A 17,985-nucleotide genomic window follows, 5' to 3' on the forward strand; every position below is an offset into this window, starting at 1 on the left:
CTCCTTACAAAATACAACAAGTGTACAAGCAGTTATTACAACAAAGTGAGCACACTCACTATTAACCCCTTGATCTCAGAAGAAATACATATACATATACAAAAATATAACAAATATGTTCATAAATCAGCCATAACCTTATGACCATATAGTTTCCACACTTAATTGTCCATTTTCTCAGGTCCATACAGGAGCACTTTGTAGTTCTGCCATTACAGACTAAAGTCTATATGTTGCTCTGCATACTTTGCCGCCTTTCGACTTGTTCTTATAGTGTCAGGACCCCCACTGGACCACCACAAACAGGTATGATTTAATTCCCAACATTGCAGTGACACCGAGGTGATTAGTGCATGTTTTATATATAGTACCTGTATGAAACAGCTTATCTTGCATAGAGTGGGTCCCTCTTATGGGGGCAACCATGATTAACTGTAAATTATTATTTTATTATTAACTGTATATTATTATTATTATTATTTATTTTATTATATATATATATATATATATATATATATATATATATATATAATTATTTATTTATTTATTTTTTTACTGACATTACCTGCTGGTGTCGCTGTTTTTTTCTCGAGCGCTTTCTCGGCTTCGTCTCATTTCTCTTCTCCTCTCACTCCTCCTCTCACAAACACACGTGGGAAAAATGGCAACCGACAAGCTGCAGTTCCACGAGATGGGCTTGGACGACCGCCTTTTAAAGGTATTTTTCTTCATTAATAAAATACTAAAAGGCTTCTAATATGTAGTTAGAGTCGAAATGATGATCCACTACTGAAAACTCACAGTGGCAGCCATTTTTCGAGCAAGTTTCTTATGTTTTATTCCCACAGTGTTCGCTGTACCGCGTTAGCTCAGTGTGTGTTTAGATTATTCTCTAGGTCAGTCGTAATTTACTGTGTTTTTGGGCTTAATTTAGTTATTTTCCTGTTTTCCACTTTATTTCATCAGCTCACATGAAAACTATGTTAGTTTTGCTTTCTCAAGTCATTCAAAGCACTACATGTAACTTTTCAGACGTAGGTGATAATAGTCAGTGCTATAGTGATACTTAAAGAGAACATTTGATTTGATTTACTAAGTCTCTTAAATATTCAACTACGAGGTGTACATCCCCCTGTTAAAAGAGATTTGTTGTGAAATATAGATTGACCTGCCATATCAGCTTTATTTAGAATTGAGATTGATAGGAACCAGGCGTGTCAACAACACACCATAAACCTGCTTTACTTCTGAATTTAATTTACTAAACGACAAGCCAAAATACATCTGTTTTCTAATTTTAATAGTTACAAACGCTGATGTATCTGAAAATGTAACTTAAAATATAACCACCTTTTGTGGCTGTTTTGCCTCTGTGTCCATAAATGTTTGTTGGCTTATTTGTATGTTTTAGACCCAAAACTACTATTGTCAGGTCATTTGACCATATAGGTGCACGTTGTATTTCTTCAGTTACAGGCTGTAGTACATCTGTCTCTTTTCACCTTATTCTTCAGTAGTCAGGACCACCACAGGGCTGGTATGATATGGTGGTGCGGTGGTGGATCATTCTCAGCACTGTAGTGGCATTGATGTGGTGGTATTTTAGTGTATCTTACACAGGTCCAGGTGGATAAGATACACAAGTATTGCTGGAGTAACTGCTGCATTTAGTATAGACCACAAACCAAAAATATCTAGACAACGGCATCCTGTTGACAATGCACTGACCACTGAATTAGGAGTGGTGATAAATGTTAGTTAACACAAACTTAGCAGCATCAGTTGGTCTACTGTCTCTGACTTTGCATCTGTAACGTTATGGACCAAACAACGTAAGAGTGTCTGAGTGGCAAGTAAATCTGACATGATCCACGCCTACTAGTGCAATTCAGACTAACACTCCCCCTACACATATCGTTCTCTAAATTGTATAGAATGCTGCATTTCACATTTATTAAGCCAATAGAAGTTAAGAAAGAAATGTGCAGTTCTCATTAATATTACTTAATTTTAAATTTACGAAAGGGGACAAGCCTAAACCATTCCAAACTTGTTTCTAAATATGTTAATATGTTGCACAGAATGTAAACTATATTGCCAAAAGTATTCACTCACACATCAAAATTATTGAATTAAACTATTCCAAAGATTACCCCAGGTGTTTAAAACCAAGCCCCTAGGCATGCAGACAGCTTCCACAAACATTTGCGATATAATTGGTTGAGCTCAGTGGGATACCGTGATAGGATGCCACCTGTACAAACAGTCCAGTCCTGAAATTTCCTCGATCTACATATTCCAGTCATTTGTCAGTGGTATTGTAACAAAGTGGAAGCCATTGGGAACAACAGAAATTCAGTCACAAAGTGGTAGGCCACATAAAACGACGAGTTGTGTCAGCCGATGCTGGGGTGCAGAGGGCACCAACTTTCTGGAGAGTTGATTGCTACAGATGAGTCTGGGGTTGGCAGTTGCCAGGAGAACAGTACTTGTCTGACTGCATTGTGCTGAGTGTGAAGTTTGGTGGAAGGAGGATTATGGCGTGCGGTTGTTTTTCAGGAGATAGGCTTGGCCCATTAGTTGTAGTGAAAGGAACTCTTAATGCTCCAGCACACCAAAGTTTTTGAACAATTTCATACTACCAACTTTGTGGAAACAGTTTTGGGAAGACCCCTTCATGTTGAAACGTTGCTGCACATCAGTGCACAAAGCAAGGTCCTTAAAAACATGGATGAGCAGGTTTGGTGAGGAAGATCTTGATTGGACAGAGTCCTGATCTCACCCTGATAGAACACCTTTGGGTTAGGGTTATAATTCAACATGTGTTCCTTCATAGTTGTAATGTATTCCATATTAATTTACAATGTAGAAAATAATAAAATACAAAGAATAACCATTGAATAAGATGATGTCCAAACTTTTGACGGGCACTGTACATTCACAATATGTGGAAAATGACCCAAAACCAAAGAAACCCTCCCCGAGTGGGCGTGTTCCAACATTTGACAGGTACTGTGCCTACCTGCCTTCAGTTTCATCCTGCTTGTATGTATTTTAAATGCCTTGTGTTTTCTGTTTGTATAAGGCTATTGCTGACCTGGGATGGGCTGAGCCGACCCTTATTCAAGAGAAGGCCATTCCTCTGGCTTTGGAAGGAAAGGATCTTTTGGCCAGAGCTCGAACCGGCTCAGGAAAAACAGCTGCCTATGCTGTGCCTGTCATCCAGCGGCTCCTCACCTCTAAACAGGTAAAAGAGTAAGGTTCCTGTTTTTGTCTAAGTTTGTTAAAAGAAGCGGTGTTGAGGTCAGTAAAGTTTTCAGTTCTTCTTTTTTTCTTTTGACATACCTGTGATTTTCTTTCCCATAAAATGAAAAATCTGGGTAAACATCATCTAAGTCTAGTAAATCCAAAAAGGTTATCAGGGGTTTTAAATCACATAATTTTTGCTGTTACTGTTATTGTTTGAAGCCACATACAAGCGTCACAAAAATCACATTGCTTTATCACACAACTGATTTATTTGAAATAATTTTCAATACTTAAAAATGTTGAAACCCTATAAATCATCCATACACATCAGTCATCAAATCAACTAGTGGTTGACCGAACCTCTTTTGATGCAGATTGTGCGGGAGCAGGAGGTCAGAGCTTTGATTTTGGTTCCCACCAAAGAACTGGGACAGCAAGTACAGACCATGATTCGACAGCTGACCACTTACTGTTCCAGGGACATTCGAGTGGCTGATATCTCAGGCAAAACAGATTTATCAGCACAGAGGTCAGTCCACTTTGAAATACATTTGTTTATACATTAACAAACTTTACATTTAATCTTGTAGTCTGATTGTAGTTGTATACGTGATGATGGAGTAATATTTTTGTGTTTTAGGCCCATTTTAATGGAAAGGCCTGACGTTGTGGTGGGCACTCCATCTCGAGTTCTGCTCCACATTTCTGCCCAGAACATACTGCTGCATTCCTGTCTGGAGATGCTAGTCATTGATGAGGCTGACCTCCTCTTCTCTTTTGGTTTTGAGGCAGATCTTAAAAACCTTATGTGGTGAGTGTTTTGATCCCTAGCGCTCATAACCGTTTTTATAGTCCATATAGAAGTAATACTACCAATGTTAATTTTTTAAGCCATATGGATGTTTGAAATTCACACAAGTTTGTTCTTACTTTACAGTCATTTACCTAAGATCTACCAAGCTTTCCTCATGTCTGCTACACTCAATGATGATGTGCAGGCTTTGAAAGAGTTGGTTCTGCACAATCCTGTAAGTACACATTTTTTTCATGACCATTAATGCAGTTGAACTAAATAAGTTATTTTACTTAAACACTCCACTTTTGCAAAGTGTGATGTTTTTAGAACCGTTATAATTTGACAAAAAATGTACACAACCTCCACTCTCCTGCAGTTGGAGTCAGCCAACAAGCTTGATATCCAAGTTTGTGTACTTAGTTTTGCCCTTGAACTACCTAATAAAAAACTTTGATATAACAAAAAAGTCAATACGCACTGGACGTTAACCTGTGGGTTCTTTTTAAGCCAAATGTGTGGACAACAGCTAGATTAAAATTGCTGCATCATAAGTGTTGGAAACCACATAAACAAGCATATTTAGCTTGGATTTTTTTTGTTGTTGTTTCAAATCCAGCTTAACCAAACCGTTTATTGTGGGGTTCTTTAGTCATCATGTGTGTGTCATTGCTACTACACCCAGTGTAGTCATACAAGAGAATGGCTGCCGTCTGATGTGGTAACTTGGAATGCTAGAGCCTAAAAATGAGATTTAGGGAACATATACAATCGGATATGAATCAGGAACAAAGACTAAGGAATGACTTAACAACTCCCTTAACCACTAGTGTTTGGTGAGGTAGTGTGTGAGGATAAATTACTTGTTACTGGTTAGTGTTAATGCCTCTCCTTCTTTGTAGGTCACATTGAGGCTGCAGGGCTCATGCCTGCCAGAGAGCTCCAAGCTGCAGCAGTATAGTGTGAAATGTGAAGAGGAAGATAAGTTCCTGATTATTTACACACTCCTTAAACTGGGCTTGGTGCGAGGCAAATCTCTCATCTTTGTTGGCACTCTTGACCGCTGCTACAGACTTAAGCTCTTCTTAGAACAGTTCAGCATTCCTGCCTGTGTCCTCAACTCTGAACTGCCCATTCACTCTAGGTAGGTACCTACAGAAATAGTAACGATGCTTTATGAACAATTTTAGACCAATGCAATATCAAAAATCTTGTTTACAAAAAAAAAAAAAAAAAAAAAATAAACATTATTAGAGAAAGGCCCTTTAAAACTCACATAAAGGCTACTACATGAGTATGTATCAATACCATGACAATAATTAGTGTTGCACCAATACTGGCACTTAAACACAGTATTGGTATCGGCTACAGAAAGCACAGTTACCATAGGTGTGTTGGAAAGATCCTGCTCATTTACACATTCCTTAAATTGAGCTTGGTGTGAGGCAAAACTCTCATCTTTGCTGGCACTCTTGACTGCTGCAAAAAATATTTAATATTGGGATTGAAAGTTGTGTAGTGTAACCTCAACTTAAAGCATGTCAAAGAGTCCTTACTTCATTCAAGCAACCACACAGAAGCACGCTAACACAGGTCAGCAGCAGTCCTTAGAAAACTCATTATAATATCCTCATGATAGGGTTAAACCTGTTCAGTCAGTCTAGACTATGTCTTCCCACTTGTACTTGTTACTGCATTGTGGAAATTTTATTATTATTTTTTTCTGAAGCATTACAATTTTTAATGTGCAGTTAATAAAGAAGTAAATGTTAATTCAAGCTTATTATATCTTATTAGCGATACCAAACACTGCTTTAACAAAATAAAATCTATAAGTATAGCGATATATATATCTGAATTTATAGGCACCTATCTAGTAATTAAGATAGTGGCTCTGTGGTTGGAAACTGACCATTAATAAGAACCTAAAATATACTGCAACAGTACTTTTTACAAGTGATAATAATGAAAAAAAAAATAATAAAGTGGTCAGTGACTAACCTGAGTAATATCAACGTAAACTTCATGGATTTATGTCCTGCCTATGCAAATATGAGATGAGATGCTTTTGCACATGATGGATTAACTTTGGATTTTCTGTTTATCTTCTAGGTGTCACATCATATCACAGTTTAACCAGGGATTCTATGACTACATTATAGCCACAGATGAACAAGGGCTTGAAAACCCAGCTTCTGGTTCCCAGAGTACAGAGGGCAAAGGGAAGAAGAAGAAGAAGAATTCAGCAAAGAGTAGAACGTAAAGTTTGACCTGAGAGTCACTACATGAATTATTAATAGAACATATTGTGACTTTAGGCTCATGTGCAGCACTTTCATATTGCTGCATTCTCTTTGTCATTAGAGATTGTATGGATGTAATACAGTCTGTGCATTCACAATTATATAGTTTGTTTCCAGAATACAGATAATGTAGGTATAAATGGAATATGGAAATGTAACTTTTGTATTGTCATTTCTTTCAGAGGCAAAGATAAAGAATATGGTGTGTCCAGAGGTGTTGACTTCCAGAATGTGGCCAATGTCATCAACTTCGATTTTCCCACCTCTGTTGAGTCTTACATTCACAGAGTTGGCAGGTAAACATGAACTTCTCGAACTCATTTGTAAAAAAAAAAATTTTTGATTGTATAGGACAAACCTATTGCTCATATTTTTTGACGACTTATCTTTTTGGCAGGACTGCACGAGCAGATAATCATGGGACTGCCCTGACATTTGTTTCTCATTCAGAGCTCCCTTTGCTGGAGGAGGTTGAGAACGCTTTGATGGGAGGTAAATGACATGACTCCTTATTAAAGGCTTTCTGAATGACTTTTTACAACCCTATGTCCTATATTACATAGTGTTGCCGAGTATGAATAGAGTGCACAAATTAAGGGGAACATAGAAATACTCTGTATGACTAAACACTGGGGTATTTCTTCCCTATTTTAGCTCAGCTAATTTTGCTTGACTGATTAGCCCGGCTGCTTACAACACCAGGCTCTGTTGACTGGAATGAAGCCTGTTGTATTTTAGTATTTTAAATCAAATTAGAGTATTTTAAAATTAAATTTGAGTATTTTCTTCCACCATGGAACCCAAGTTTAGCAAAAATGTAAATGTTTACACTGTAGTAATTAGCATCATGCTAACCAACGAGCTTACTAGCAACCCCTTCTGAAATGTGTGTGATTGAGTGAGGAGAAACCACAACAAGGAGGGCAGGGCTAAGAACCACTGTCGATGCCAGCTAGAGTTGTTTTTGTGTGTTCTGAAACTATGCCTGGTAATCTAAAAATGTGGATAGATGCAGTGCTATGAGGCTACATTAGCCTCATAGCACTAGTGCAAAACACTAAAAAGCATTTTCAGAAATGTCAAACTACATATTTGTTGTCACACAAACTACATATTTGTGTGAAAATTATGTACTTTCATTTTTATTTAGATTTTTGTCATATTCATTTATAAAGAGTTCGAGTTATGTTCTTTTAACTATTTTGTTTTCTTATTTTCAGACAATGCTGACTGTGTGTTAAAGCCCTATGGGTTCAAAATGGAGGAAATAGAGGGATTTAGATACAGATGTCGGGTACATATATTTTCACTGTCTAACAATGTACAGCAATTTAGCAAAGTTATTTTGTGTTTTCACTGATTAATAACTGTGCTTCAACTTGTTTAGGATGCCATGAGGTCGGTCACCAAGCAAGCAGTGAAGGAGGCCAGATTAAAAGAGATAAAACAAGAGTTACTTAACTCAGAGAAACTTAAGGTTAGTGTACTGTAAAGGAGCGCTTTTTTTTTAAATTCTCTGTAAATTATTAAACAATCAATTATTTTTTTTATTTTCACATTTCATCTGCAATGTGCCACTTACATGAGATGGAGAACTAAATTGTCTTGTAGTCCCTGAATGAACGGTTTTATTTTCCAAAGAACAGTTTTCGCAGATGGGGGTCATATTTAAAACGGGTAGTAGATTTAGTACACAATACTGTGTCAGTATATTGGCTGTTTCAAAACCTGAAAAAAAGCTGTTGTTGAACTTGACATGTTGATCTGATTTAGACATATTTCGAAGACAACCCCAGAGATCTGCAGCTGCTGCGTCACGACAAAGACCTCCATCCTGCCATCATCAAACCTCATATGCGCAATGTGCCTGAATACTTGAGTAAGAGATTATCTGAATAATATTTTCTGTACTTGTGTGGACATTACTGTTGCATACATTTAGAATAACTTTTTTTGTGCTCCTTAGTCCCAACCACAATGAAAAGTATGGTGAATCCCCTCTTACGAAAAAAGAAGAAGAAGCCAAAGCTAAACCCAAAGGGAGTTGTGAAAACTGCCTTTAAGGTGAGAGAAAAATTTCTAGGGAAAATGTTTAAAAAGGTCCTTTGTACAATTAAGGAATTTAATTGCATTTAAAATAAGAAGCTCCAATGTTTAACATTTAAATTTTATTATGGGTTATGTTTTTCTGACATTGCAAACTATTTCATTTTTGCAGAAGAACATCAGAGGCAAGAACCCCTTGAAGAGTTTCCGCTACACAGGAAAGAAGAGCAAATCCTAACTCAACATGACATGGAAAAAAAACAAGGGTCCAGCTCTGATTGTTTGGACTTTACTGACCAGAAGAGACAATGGAGTGACACTGCTTTAAGCATCTTTAACATGAGAAGCTATATGGACATATACTGTCATTGAATAAAGGAAAAACAAGGACTCATGGAGCTGAAGCAAGAAGAATAATTACAATCCTTATGCCATTTAAAAAAGGAGATGCAATTATTTCAAGGTTATTCTCATGCAGAAAGGGAGCCAGGAAGCCAGTTAACACTGGACAAATGAGGTACCACTAGCTGGTAAATAATTACATTTATTGCCACTTTGGGGGTAATGGCTATATTCTATGTAAGTCTTGTTTAAAAACTTTGCCCAGTATTTTTTCTTTACTCACAAAAAGCAGTGGCAGTTATTTTTGAAGTGTCAAGCCATTGTGTCTGTATTCAAAAACAATTTCATGTTTCAAAACATGAAGAAAAAAAACATTATTTATATTCATTGTTCAATTAAAATCATGCATCTAAATTTGTCGATTTTTAGTTTTCTACATCACTGGAACAGAGCAGCTGTCCTTCAGTGTAAAATTTTATGCTGAATGAACCAATAGAAACGCTCGACAAATTATTTGGAATAAAATAACTTTACATTCACTTCCATTGAAAGCTTAAGGTTTTTTCTTTCTTTAAAGTTACTATTTTGTAAGGTACATCTTTTTAATTGGACAGTGACTATGTAAAGTCATGGTTCAGACCTTTTTGTACATAATTAAAAATACACACGTTTAGCACTTTCTGGTAGGGCCTTAATTGATTAAATAATGACCACAAAAACTGGAAATTGTTGGTTGTGTGTTTAAAATTTGTTCCACTTTTCAGTTGGTAAAATAGTTGCAGAAACATCTGCCAACAAAAATTAGGACATAAGCAAGTCATCAGAGGCTATACCATATGCAACATATTACTTGCTAAATGTTTTTAAAATAATATACACAGCTGAACCCAAGCATTTAGACAACCTGTCTAATATGGGGTTTAGATAAGTGGCACAAGTTAAATCCATGGCCACGTGAATGGCTTCCAGCAGAATATTATCCAGTGCATCACTCCCTCCACTGGCTTGTCTTCTACTGAAAGGTGCCATCTGTGGGATGTACCCAGCTGTCTGTTCTGTGGACCTGGCCAACTTCTATTGTACTAGAGTTGTGATGCTCACAGGTCTGTTGTTGTAATTAATTTTGAAAGTGAACAATAGTCTCAATTGGACTTCGAACTTGTGCTCTGATCCTCTGACTTTTATTTAAAAAAAAAACAAAAAAAAACCTGCTCCCGTATCTTTTGTCAGCTGAAATCAGACATGACATCCTTTGTGCATCAGTGAGCTTCTGAGCAAGCAGAAGGCTGTCACTATTCCGTTGAGTGACTCACTCACTGCTCTAGTATTTCCCAGACCTTGACATACATTGAAGAGTGGTCTCAAATTTTTGTTACAACATACTGTGTAGACTTCTTTATAACAATATCGACTGACCAGATAACTGGCTTAACATATTTTCTTAGATTAATGAGATTTCATATAAAAAAACACAGCACAACCACAGATTCAGCAAAGTGATATTTAGTTTTTACAGATTGCAGATAACATCCCACTAAATACAACTGCAGTGTTATTTGTACATTGATTACATTAAGACAAGGATTTTAAAAACTAGAGTACAAAGCTGATTAGTTTGAAGTTGAACTCCATGAAAGGTGTTACAGTATATGTAATGCCAAATGTTAACCAACGTTGCTTATAAACACAGTTAATAAACATGTAAGAGTATACTTTGCAAATTTAGTTTTATACACAACTACACATAGCACTTTGCCATTATGGCAAGTTAAGATTGAAAGAGCTAGCGAGGTTTGGCAATCACAATAAAGGCACCTCAGGAGGTCCTCCAGAGCACCTCGTCACTCTTCACGAGGCAATATACTGTCATTTATACAATATAACCCTTACATTGCGTAGGGATGTACAGAAGCCACAAACTGAGGAGCAATTCTGCATAAAATTTAACACCATCAGATCACTACAACATCAGCCATCTTTTACACGGAGGATCACAAGCATACTCACAAAATAAACCCAAACTTTTAACAGAAGTGTAAAAGAGCGCTTACCCTAAGCACTCTGGAAAGATGAGAGCCTTTATAATTTTTCCATGATAAACAAACCACACAAAGATGAGATGGTTGTGGCTTTATATTTTGAGCATACCCTGTTCTCTCAGAGCAGCCACAGTCCTCAAGATACGAGATACAATCCCTGGGTATCATCTAGTGTCTGCCACTTCTGCCAACAGGAAAGAAATGAAGCAAAAACTTCTGAAGACCAAGACTATGTGCACATGTGATTCCAGACTCATCACTGTTTGTAAAGTGTGTTTAACGCCACGTGCTGCTGCTTGGTAGACACAGTCAAAAAAAGTACAGCATTTCACAGGCCCAGCTTTAAGCAGAACTACAGGGGCCTGTTCTGAGCCGAGGTTCAGGGGACTGATTTCAAAGGGGACCACACTTCAAGGTTTTGATTTAGTTTATGAAAACACAAACCGTCTAAGCAGAATCATCACCATTTTCTATTTTTTAAACTGCAGTGCTAAGCCAAGTGAAACTGGGAATGTTTTATGTGGAAACACAGCAAAACTTTTCATTAGGGAGTTAAAAGTTCACTCATATAACTGAAGAGAATAGTATGAATAAATTACTCATTTTAACATACATTTCCAAAATAACTTATATTTCACATACCATATTAGAAAACAGCCATAACACATTTGCTTATCACAACAACTTTTAGCTGTACAGGAAATTTTGGAAACGGTGATTGATTGTTTCCCCAGCAGGTAACCTTATCCAGTAGGACAGCATGCTGAGATTTGGATTAATAAATAAAAGAAAAACCCTAGAGAAACTACTCTTCTCACCATGCTCTACCTGGAGCTTCCAATTCAAATGAAGATGATGAACAATAAAAGTATTGCCACTCAAAATATACTTCTTAAGGCTAAAGGAACGGTCTCTCTGAATGCACCTATGATCAATACACAGCCATCTAAAAAGTAAGGCACAGTGTGACTTGGCCCCCTTTTCACAATGTCCTCTGATCATCTTAAACCAAATAAAGCCACACCCTGAGGACACATTCTAAGGTTTAAATCGGACCCTTCAGGGTAACATGAATGAAAAGAAAATCTTCACAAAGTAAGTGTGGTGGAGTCTGAGAAATCAGCCCCCTAATTCAAACTGGAGACAAAAACCCCACAAAAAACTGATTCTCCCCATCCTCAACCTTCACTATAGACCCCTGCCCCAGAGTCTTTGAAAGGGCTGCCTACTCGGTGTCCCAGCCTAGGCCAGGAGAAAGAGTGGAAGGGGAAAAAAAATGAGAATGAGACAGAGAGAGAGAGAGAGAGATAAAGGGAAAAGAAAAAGCGTCCACGGAGAATATAACACAATGCTGTCATCACATCACCTCACAGCAGGAGTTCTGCTTCCGTGCCTAAAGGAAATAAAATTAAACACACATTTACTAAAGTTATTACATCTAGATATTAAAAGCCCATTACAAAGTTAAAGCAAACAGTGCTAATATAGCTTAAAATGAATGAAAGCTAGGCTTGCTATCTTGACCTGAGTTAAATGTCAAGTTTAGCAAGCTGCAATAACAAAGTGAGCCAACTACAATAAATTCAGATAATAAATAAATAATCTTTTTTTTTTTTGCTACACAGACAGAAAACATTTCAGAATAGGGGTGTGGCGATATAGCTCTAAAATAATATCACGATAGGTCAGGGAAGGACAAAACATTGAAAATATACATTTATTAATTTAAAGAACACACTATTGCAACAAATGTTACATTAATATTAATAATATTGAATAAATATATTTAATATATATATTAATAGTATTAAAAAAATTGACTAAAAATGTAAGTTTCACGTGACAAAAAAAATCTGTAAACATTTGCTTTGTAAAAAACAGTAACTTACAAAGATTCCGAGTTTGTATAAAAAAATAATGTAGCACACAAATCTACCACACAATAAAAGTGCAAAAAATAGTGTATGAAAATAAAGAGCAAATGTAAACAATTATAAAAAGTAACAAAGCTTCACAGACAATAAAACAAATAAGGGAAATATAGGTTCTGTGCTGAGTTAGTGTAGTTCATCTGCGTGAGTTAGAGCTCAATGGCTGCTGAACCAGTCTAATGGCATTTTTGATTTTCCTCATCCTCAACCAGGTGCTTCTGCTTCAGGTGGTGAAACATATTAGCTGTGTTTCCCCTTCTGTTGTTACAGATTTCTTTCATTTCTTACATAACACCAGTTTATTTTGTCACCAAACCATTTCCACACGACTGAAAGCACTCTTTTTTGGAGTACATTCCACCACCTCAGAACCACATTCCACCATACTTCACTGTACCTAAACGACTCATGTAAAAAGCATATGCTGTATAATGGATAACCGCATGACGTAATTAGGTAAAATCAAATTATCATGATATAGATTTCTTAAATTGTTTTAAAAAATTATGACGATAGTATTGCAAACTATACGATATGGCACAGCCCTATTTCATACCAGCAGATTATTACGGTATCTTCTGTGAATCAAGTATACAATTCCTGTCCATGTACTAACCGTTTTATAAAATGCTTTTGATTGGTTTCCAAGATGCTCTGACTTCTGCACCAAATCATCCAGCTTTTCACCTCGTTCCAAAAGGGATTCCATTGTGTTGTGCTGAAGAAAAAAGGAAATAAAAACTTAATTCAACAATCCAGCAGTAAAAGTTTAACAAGCTGTATTCTCACTACAAGAACTCATCTGGCCTGAAAAGACTAATAAAGTCATTGTGTGTTATTTAAAAAGGCCCATTGTATTAAAATGGAACTAAATAATCTCCAGATTTTGATTATATTACTGTGCAACTGTGCAAAAAAAGTTATCTTTTTAAGTTGGCATCTTCCTACAGATGGAAAATTTCTAATTCAAACCGATTTTAAATATTAACATGTTCTCACCAGAATAATTTTGGTTTCATCAAGTTCTGCTTGTACTTTGGTCATGGCATCTGCTTCACGGGGGTTCTGTGGATAACATCAAATTTCCAGGCTCTGTCTTATGATTTGAAGCAATTTTGTTTAGCTTTGTGAAGCATATTTTACTTAATATTTTCTAGGTCTGGCTGATCAATACACATACCTGATACTTAGCCAAATAGCTGTCCAAAGCTGTGTACTGTACAGTGGCTGGTGAACCGGAGGGCCAGTCTATGCTGTTTACCTGTCGGGAGAATTCGTCCAACACCTGCAACAGGTGCGCAATGCATTAAAAGATCCTAAAAACTCCTACTTTAACACCAGTTAAGCCCAAACACAAAGAATACACCAGTAAAACCCATTTTATATAATATTTAATCATGAGCATTAAAGCTAATTATATATATAACAAGTCTATGTTTACTACTGAATATTTATGAGTTGCTACTTCTTTAAACACTTCCCAGTACACAAACAAAGGCTCACCTTATCAAGCAATGTGAAACACACTCTGGAAGGGTATTCATTGTCTGCAATAACTACTCCACTGAGGCAGTCATTCCGGACATAAACATGACATAGGTATTCTGTGAATAAAGACATCATCGATTTAAAAATGGTTTAAGTGTCTTAAAAATGTTCACATACTGTGGAGCCTGCTAAATACATTCATTGTAGAATCATTACATAACACAACTGCTCCTTCTTCCTTCTTAACATGCTTGAAGTTAAGCTTATTGATAATTTCACAGGCTTCATAAAATTACCTAAATTTCCTAAAAATGTATCAATAATGGGAATCTTAGGCACAAAATATGACATTTTCCATGTGCCTATCTGCAGATTCCAATACAAAAACATCCATACATTTATAAAATATCTAAATCCAAACATTCTAAACCTAACATTTATTTTATTTTAACAAATATTTATGTCACCATAGCCCAGATGTGCCCCAACAGCATGACATACAACAAAGAATTTGCTGTAGATTCGGTTTCTGTCCTAAGACAGACCTTCGCTGAAAAGAGACAGCAGCTGGCCAGTTTAGTGTTTTAACTGCACTGAAACTGTCAGCTGAGGAACATCCGCTCAGTAATTTGCTCTTCCAGCTACAGTGCAAGTAATGACCAAGTCTAAATAATGACAGTTTCCTGTGCCAAAGCTAGCTGATGTGAACAAACCTTGTTCTTTAACAGAAGCACGGCTTCCTAGTGATGAACGTTCAACTATCAGGGCACTGGTGAATGTCATGAATTCCTGTACACTGGGGAAAAATGTGTTATGGAAAAAATATTCATCAGGCAATAAACAACACAGTATACAAAATGTAAAGGTTCATATCAACAAACGACTAACAGCCACTTATTTAAACAGGTGTACACGAAGACAATTGCTATGTACATAGCAATAACATATCACATTTCAAAACTAGTGTCTGTTTTTTTTCTTCACACTTTCATTCTCTTTACCTGTGTGTCTTACATTGATGTTCATTTTTTTCGATGACCTGTTTTATTGTATTTTGTAAATGTAGACAAATTAATTTGATGCCTGCAATATTCAAATTAATTTTGAAGCACATCACTTTAAACAGGTGAATATTTAATGTATAGAAGAAGCATCCTCCATGGCTCACATCTTCACATGAAATAGACCATTTTTCACAGCAATTCTGCAAACCATTTAGGTCTTTCACCCTCTACTGTACATAATATTTTGAAAATAACATGCAGAGCATTCTTGGCTCATTTAGTGCAAGGCAAGAAAACCTACTGTTAAAAAAAGTGTGACCTTTGAGTCATCAGATGACATTGTATGAGAGACCATCGCTCATCCCAGATGGTCCAAAAAGCAGTGGAAACACACCTTTGTCACATTTAAGTTTTTTGTAGCAAAATGGATGTTGAGTACTTCATGCCAAAGGTGAAACACACTATCCAGTCTGTGCCCATCAGTGACAGGTGCAGATGCAACATCTGTCATGGAGTCGGTGTGCATCAGAGCCCGCAGCATGGGTAACGTGCATATGTGTGAGTGTAAGTGCATTTTAGGATTTTAGAGAAACATATGTCCCAGGACATCTATGATTATTAAACCAGGTGCTAAAGAGTGTGTGTGTGCTTGAGGGGTCTGCAGACCAAGGTTATCTCCTACTGCTCATCATTAAGTGAAGAATCAAAAGGATGTGACCACTGGGCAAAGCCTTCTATTAAGGAAGTATGGGCAAAAGTTCCATTTGAAAAACATTTAACAATCAGAACCAGTTCCCAATCAATTGAAAATTATAATTAAAGGAAGGTTGAATTTCACAGCTGTATATATGCTTCTGTCTCAACTTTGAGTGCGTTGCTGCCGTCTACCCACAGGAATATAGATGGACGTGTGATTTTATAAAATAAATTATTGTGTACACAATATTACAGTACAATAATATAGTTTAGTTAATAATGGCGTACAGAACATACCTGGACTTCTGAAAGAAACTAAATGAAGATAAATCATAAGCTGATTTCAAGAGGTTGGACTTGGTCGAGCCTTTATAGAGGACACTTAAACTGTAGAGTTTCATGATGTTTTGTTGCGTAGCTACTTCTTAACAGACCTGAAATAGGACACAGATATGACTTAAGCAGATGACATAAGTATTGATACTTTAAGCTGATTAAGGCCTTTCAAGCAACGATTTTTTAACATGGCTGTCTTTAAATATCTCTAAAACGAACAGAAATGTGTTTAACCGACACTCGGCTAAATATTATCAGTGTTTAGATAAAGGTCTGACTGGCGTTTACACTGGTAAAATGGTTAAGTTGGTAGCCTTTTAGCATAGCTTCACGAAGACGTGTCACAATAAATAGGCGAGGCAACAGGCTAACGTTACGTTACGTTTTACATATATTTAAATGTGTGTTGCCAAGCTAATGTAAAATACAACAAGCTTTGTGTTACGCTTAATTGTGAGTCATATCATACAGGTCTTAATTTAGCCTCCAATTCGCCTGCTTTTCTTTAGAATGTTCCGTTCCACCTTAAATGGTGGAATACTATCATGGAGGGCTTTTCTCAGACTCCACTATGTAGCGGTTTAAGGTGGAATGGAAAAGTTCATCGAGACTCCGCGAACCTTACCTTTCAAACCGCAAAGAGAAAATGTATCCGTTAAATTGAGATAGACTAGGTAAGACTGGTCCGATAACTCGACGCTCAACAGAATGTTCTAAATAAGAGATATTGACAACACATACTTAAAACGACTGCTTTAATTCACCGTATCACAGTGACTAAAGGGCTAAAATTATAAGAGCTAGTGCCAATCCTGAACCAAAACCTGGCCGCGCTGGCCGCTAAGCTAAACTCAAAGTGGAAAAAATATGAGTCAGCGGCTCGGAACAGATTTCAGCATAAAAGTACTAAATGACTGAATAAAATGTTTCAGTCCTAAATAACAAAACAAAATATATATAGATGAATCATTAAGTAATTAAAAATTACACATATATTTTAATTAATTAGCCAGTTAATTAATTTATTGGCGGTAAATAAATACATAAATCTCCTCCTGTAATTAAAAACACCCAGCTGACATTTATTCATTATCTGTATCTTAGCCAGTTCAGGGTGACGGTGGGTCCGGAGCCTACCTGGAATCACACCCTGTAGGGGGTCGCCTGTCCCTCACAAGGCACACACTGTAGGACTGTGGGAGGAAACCCACGCTGACACGGGGGAGAGCACACCAAACTCTTCTATTGTGTAGGTGCATTGAGCACATCCCTAACTGGGTAGGACACTGAATTTGATTAAAGATAAAACAGAGATTATTTTATTTAACATAAATGAGAGACATGTATTGGCTGCATATCTGGATTCTGGAACCTTTAGCCCTAAAATCTAAGGAACTAGCTTGAAACCTTGGGGTACATGCAGCTGCCAGGGTTCTCACTAGGAGCAAAAGAAGAGGTCACACCCTCGTTCTTAAATTCTTAAACTGGAAAGCAGTCTATTACAGAATAGACTTTAAGGTGTTGTTACTGGCCAGCATGTTTATCAGATCTGCTACAGAGATATGAGCCTGTCAGAGCTCTTAGATCTTTAGGAATTGGTCAGTTAGTCCTGCCTGATGTGAAAATTAAACATGGAGAACCAGCTGATTGAGAACATTTGAAGAGCCCTTACATTTTTAAATCAAGACTGAAAACACTGTTGTTTGAAGCTTTCAGCTCAGTTTAAAATAATCCTCAATTTTTTATTTTGGAAAGGCA

General features: G+C 36.8%; 2 protein-coding genes across 2 annotated transcripts; one reads left to right on the forward strand and one right to left on the reverse strand.

Moving 5' to 3' along the window:
* The first annotated feature begins 600 nt into the window (after nt 1-600).
* Nucleotides 601-9,426, forward strand: ddx56 (DEAD (Asp-Glu-Ala-Asp) box helicase 56). Its single transcript, XM_066651140.1, has 14 exons — nt 601-718; nt 3,086-3,247; nt 3,624-3,778; nt 3,890-4,060; nt 4,187-4,277; nt 4,945-5,186; nt 6,155-6,301; nt 6,528-6,641; nt 6,743-6,837; nt 7,566-7,639; nt 7,733-7,822; nt 8,119-8,224; nt 8,312-8,409; nt 8,564-9,426. Exons 1-14 carry the CDS (start codon nt 662-664, stop codon nt 8,627-8,629), a joined length of 1,668 nt encoding a protein of 555 aa, XP_066507237.1. The 5' UTR covers nt 601-661; the 3' UTR covers nt 8,630-9,426.
* Nucleotides 9,427-10,228: 802 nt separating this feature from the next.
* Nucleotides 10,229-17,104, reverse strand: ykt6 (YKT6 v-SNARE homolog (S. cerevisiae)). The gene is made up of 8 exons (XM_066650865.1): nt 16,853-17,104; nt 16,189-16,325; nt 14,905-14,987; nt 14,207-14,307; nt 13,884-13,988; nt 13,703-13,768; nt 13,320-13,421; nt 10,229-12,165 (listed from the first exon to the last, which is right to left on the reverse strand). Exons 2-8 carry the CDS (start codon nt 16,290-16,292, stop codon nt 12,130-12,132), a joined length of 597 nt encoding a protein of 198 aa, XP_066506962.1. The 5' UTR covers nt 16,293-16,325; nt 16,853-17,104; the 3' UTR covers nt 10,229-12,129.
* Between the last annotated feature and the right edge of the window lie 881 nt (nt 17,105-17,985).

The sequence above is a fragment of the Hoplias malabaricus genome, chromosome 18, assembly GCF_029633855.1.
Source record: "Hoplias malabaricus isolate fHopMal1 chromosome 18, fHopMal1.hap1, whole genome shotgun sequence".
NCBI lineage: Eukaryota > Metazoa > Chordata > Actinopteri > Characiformes > Erythrinidae > Hoplias > Hoplias malabaricus.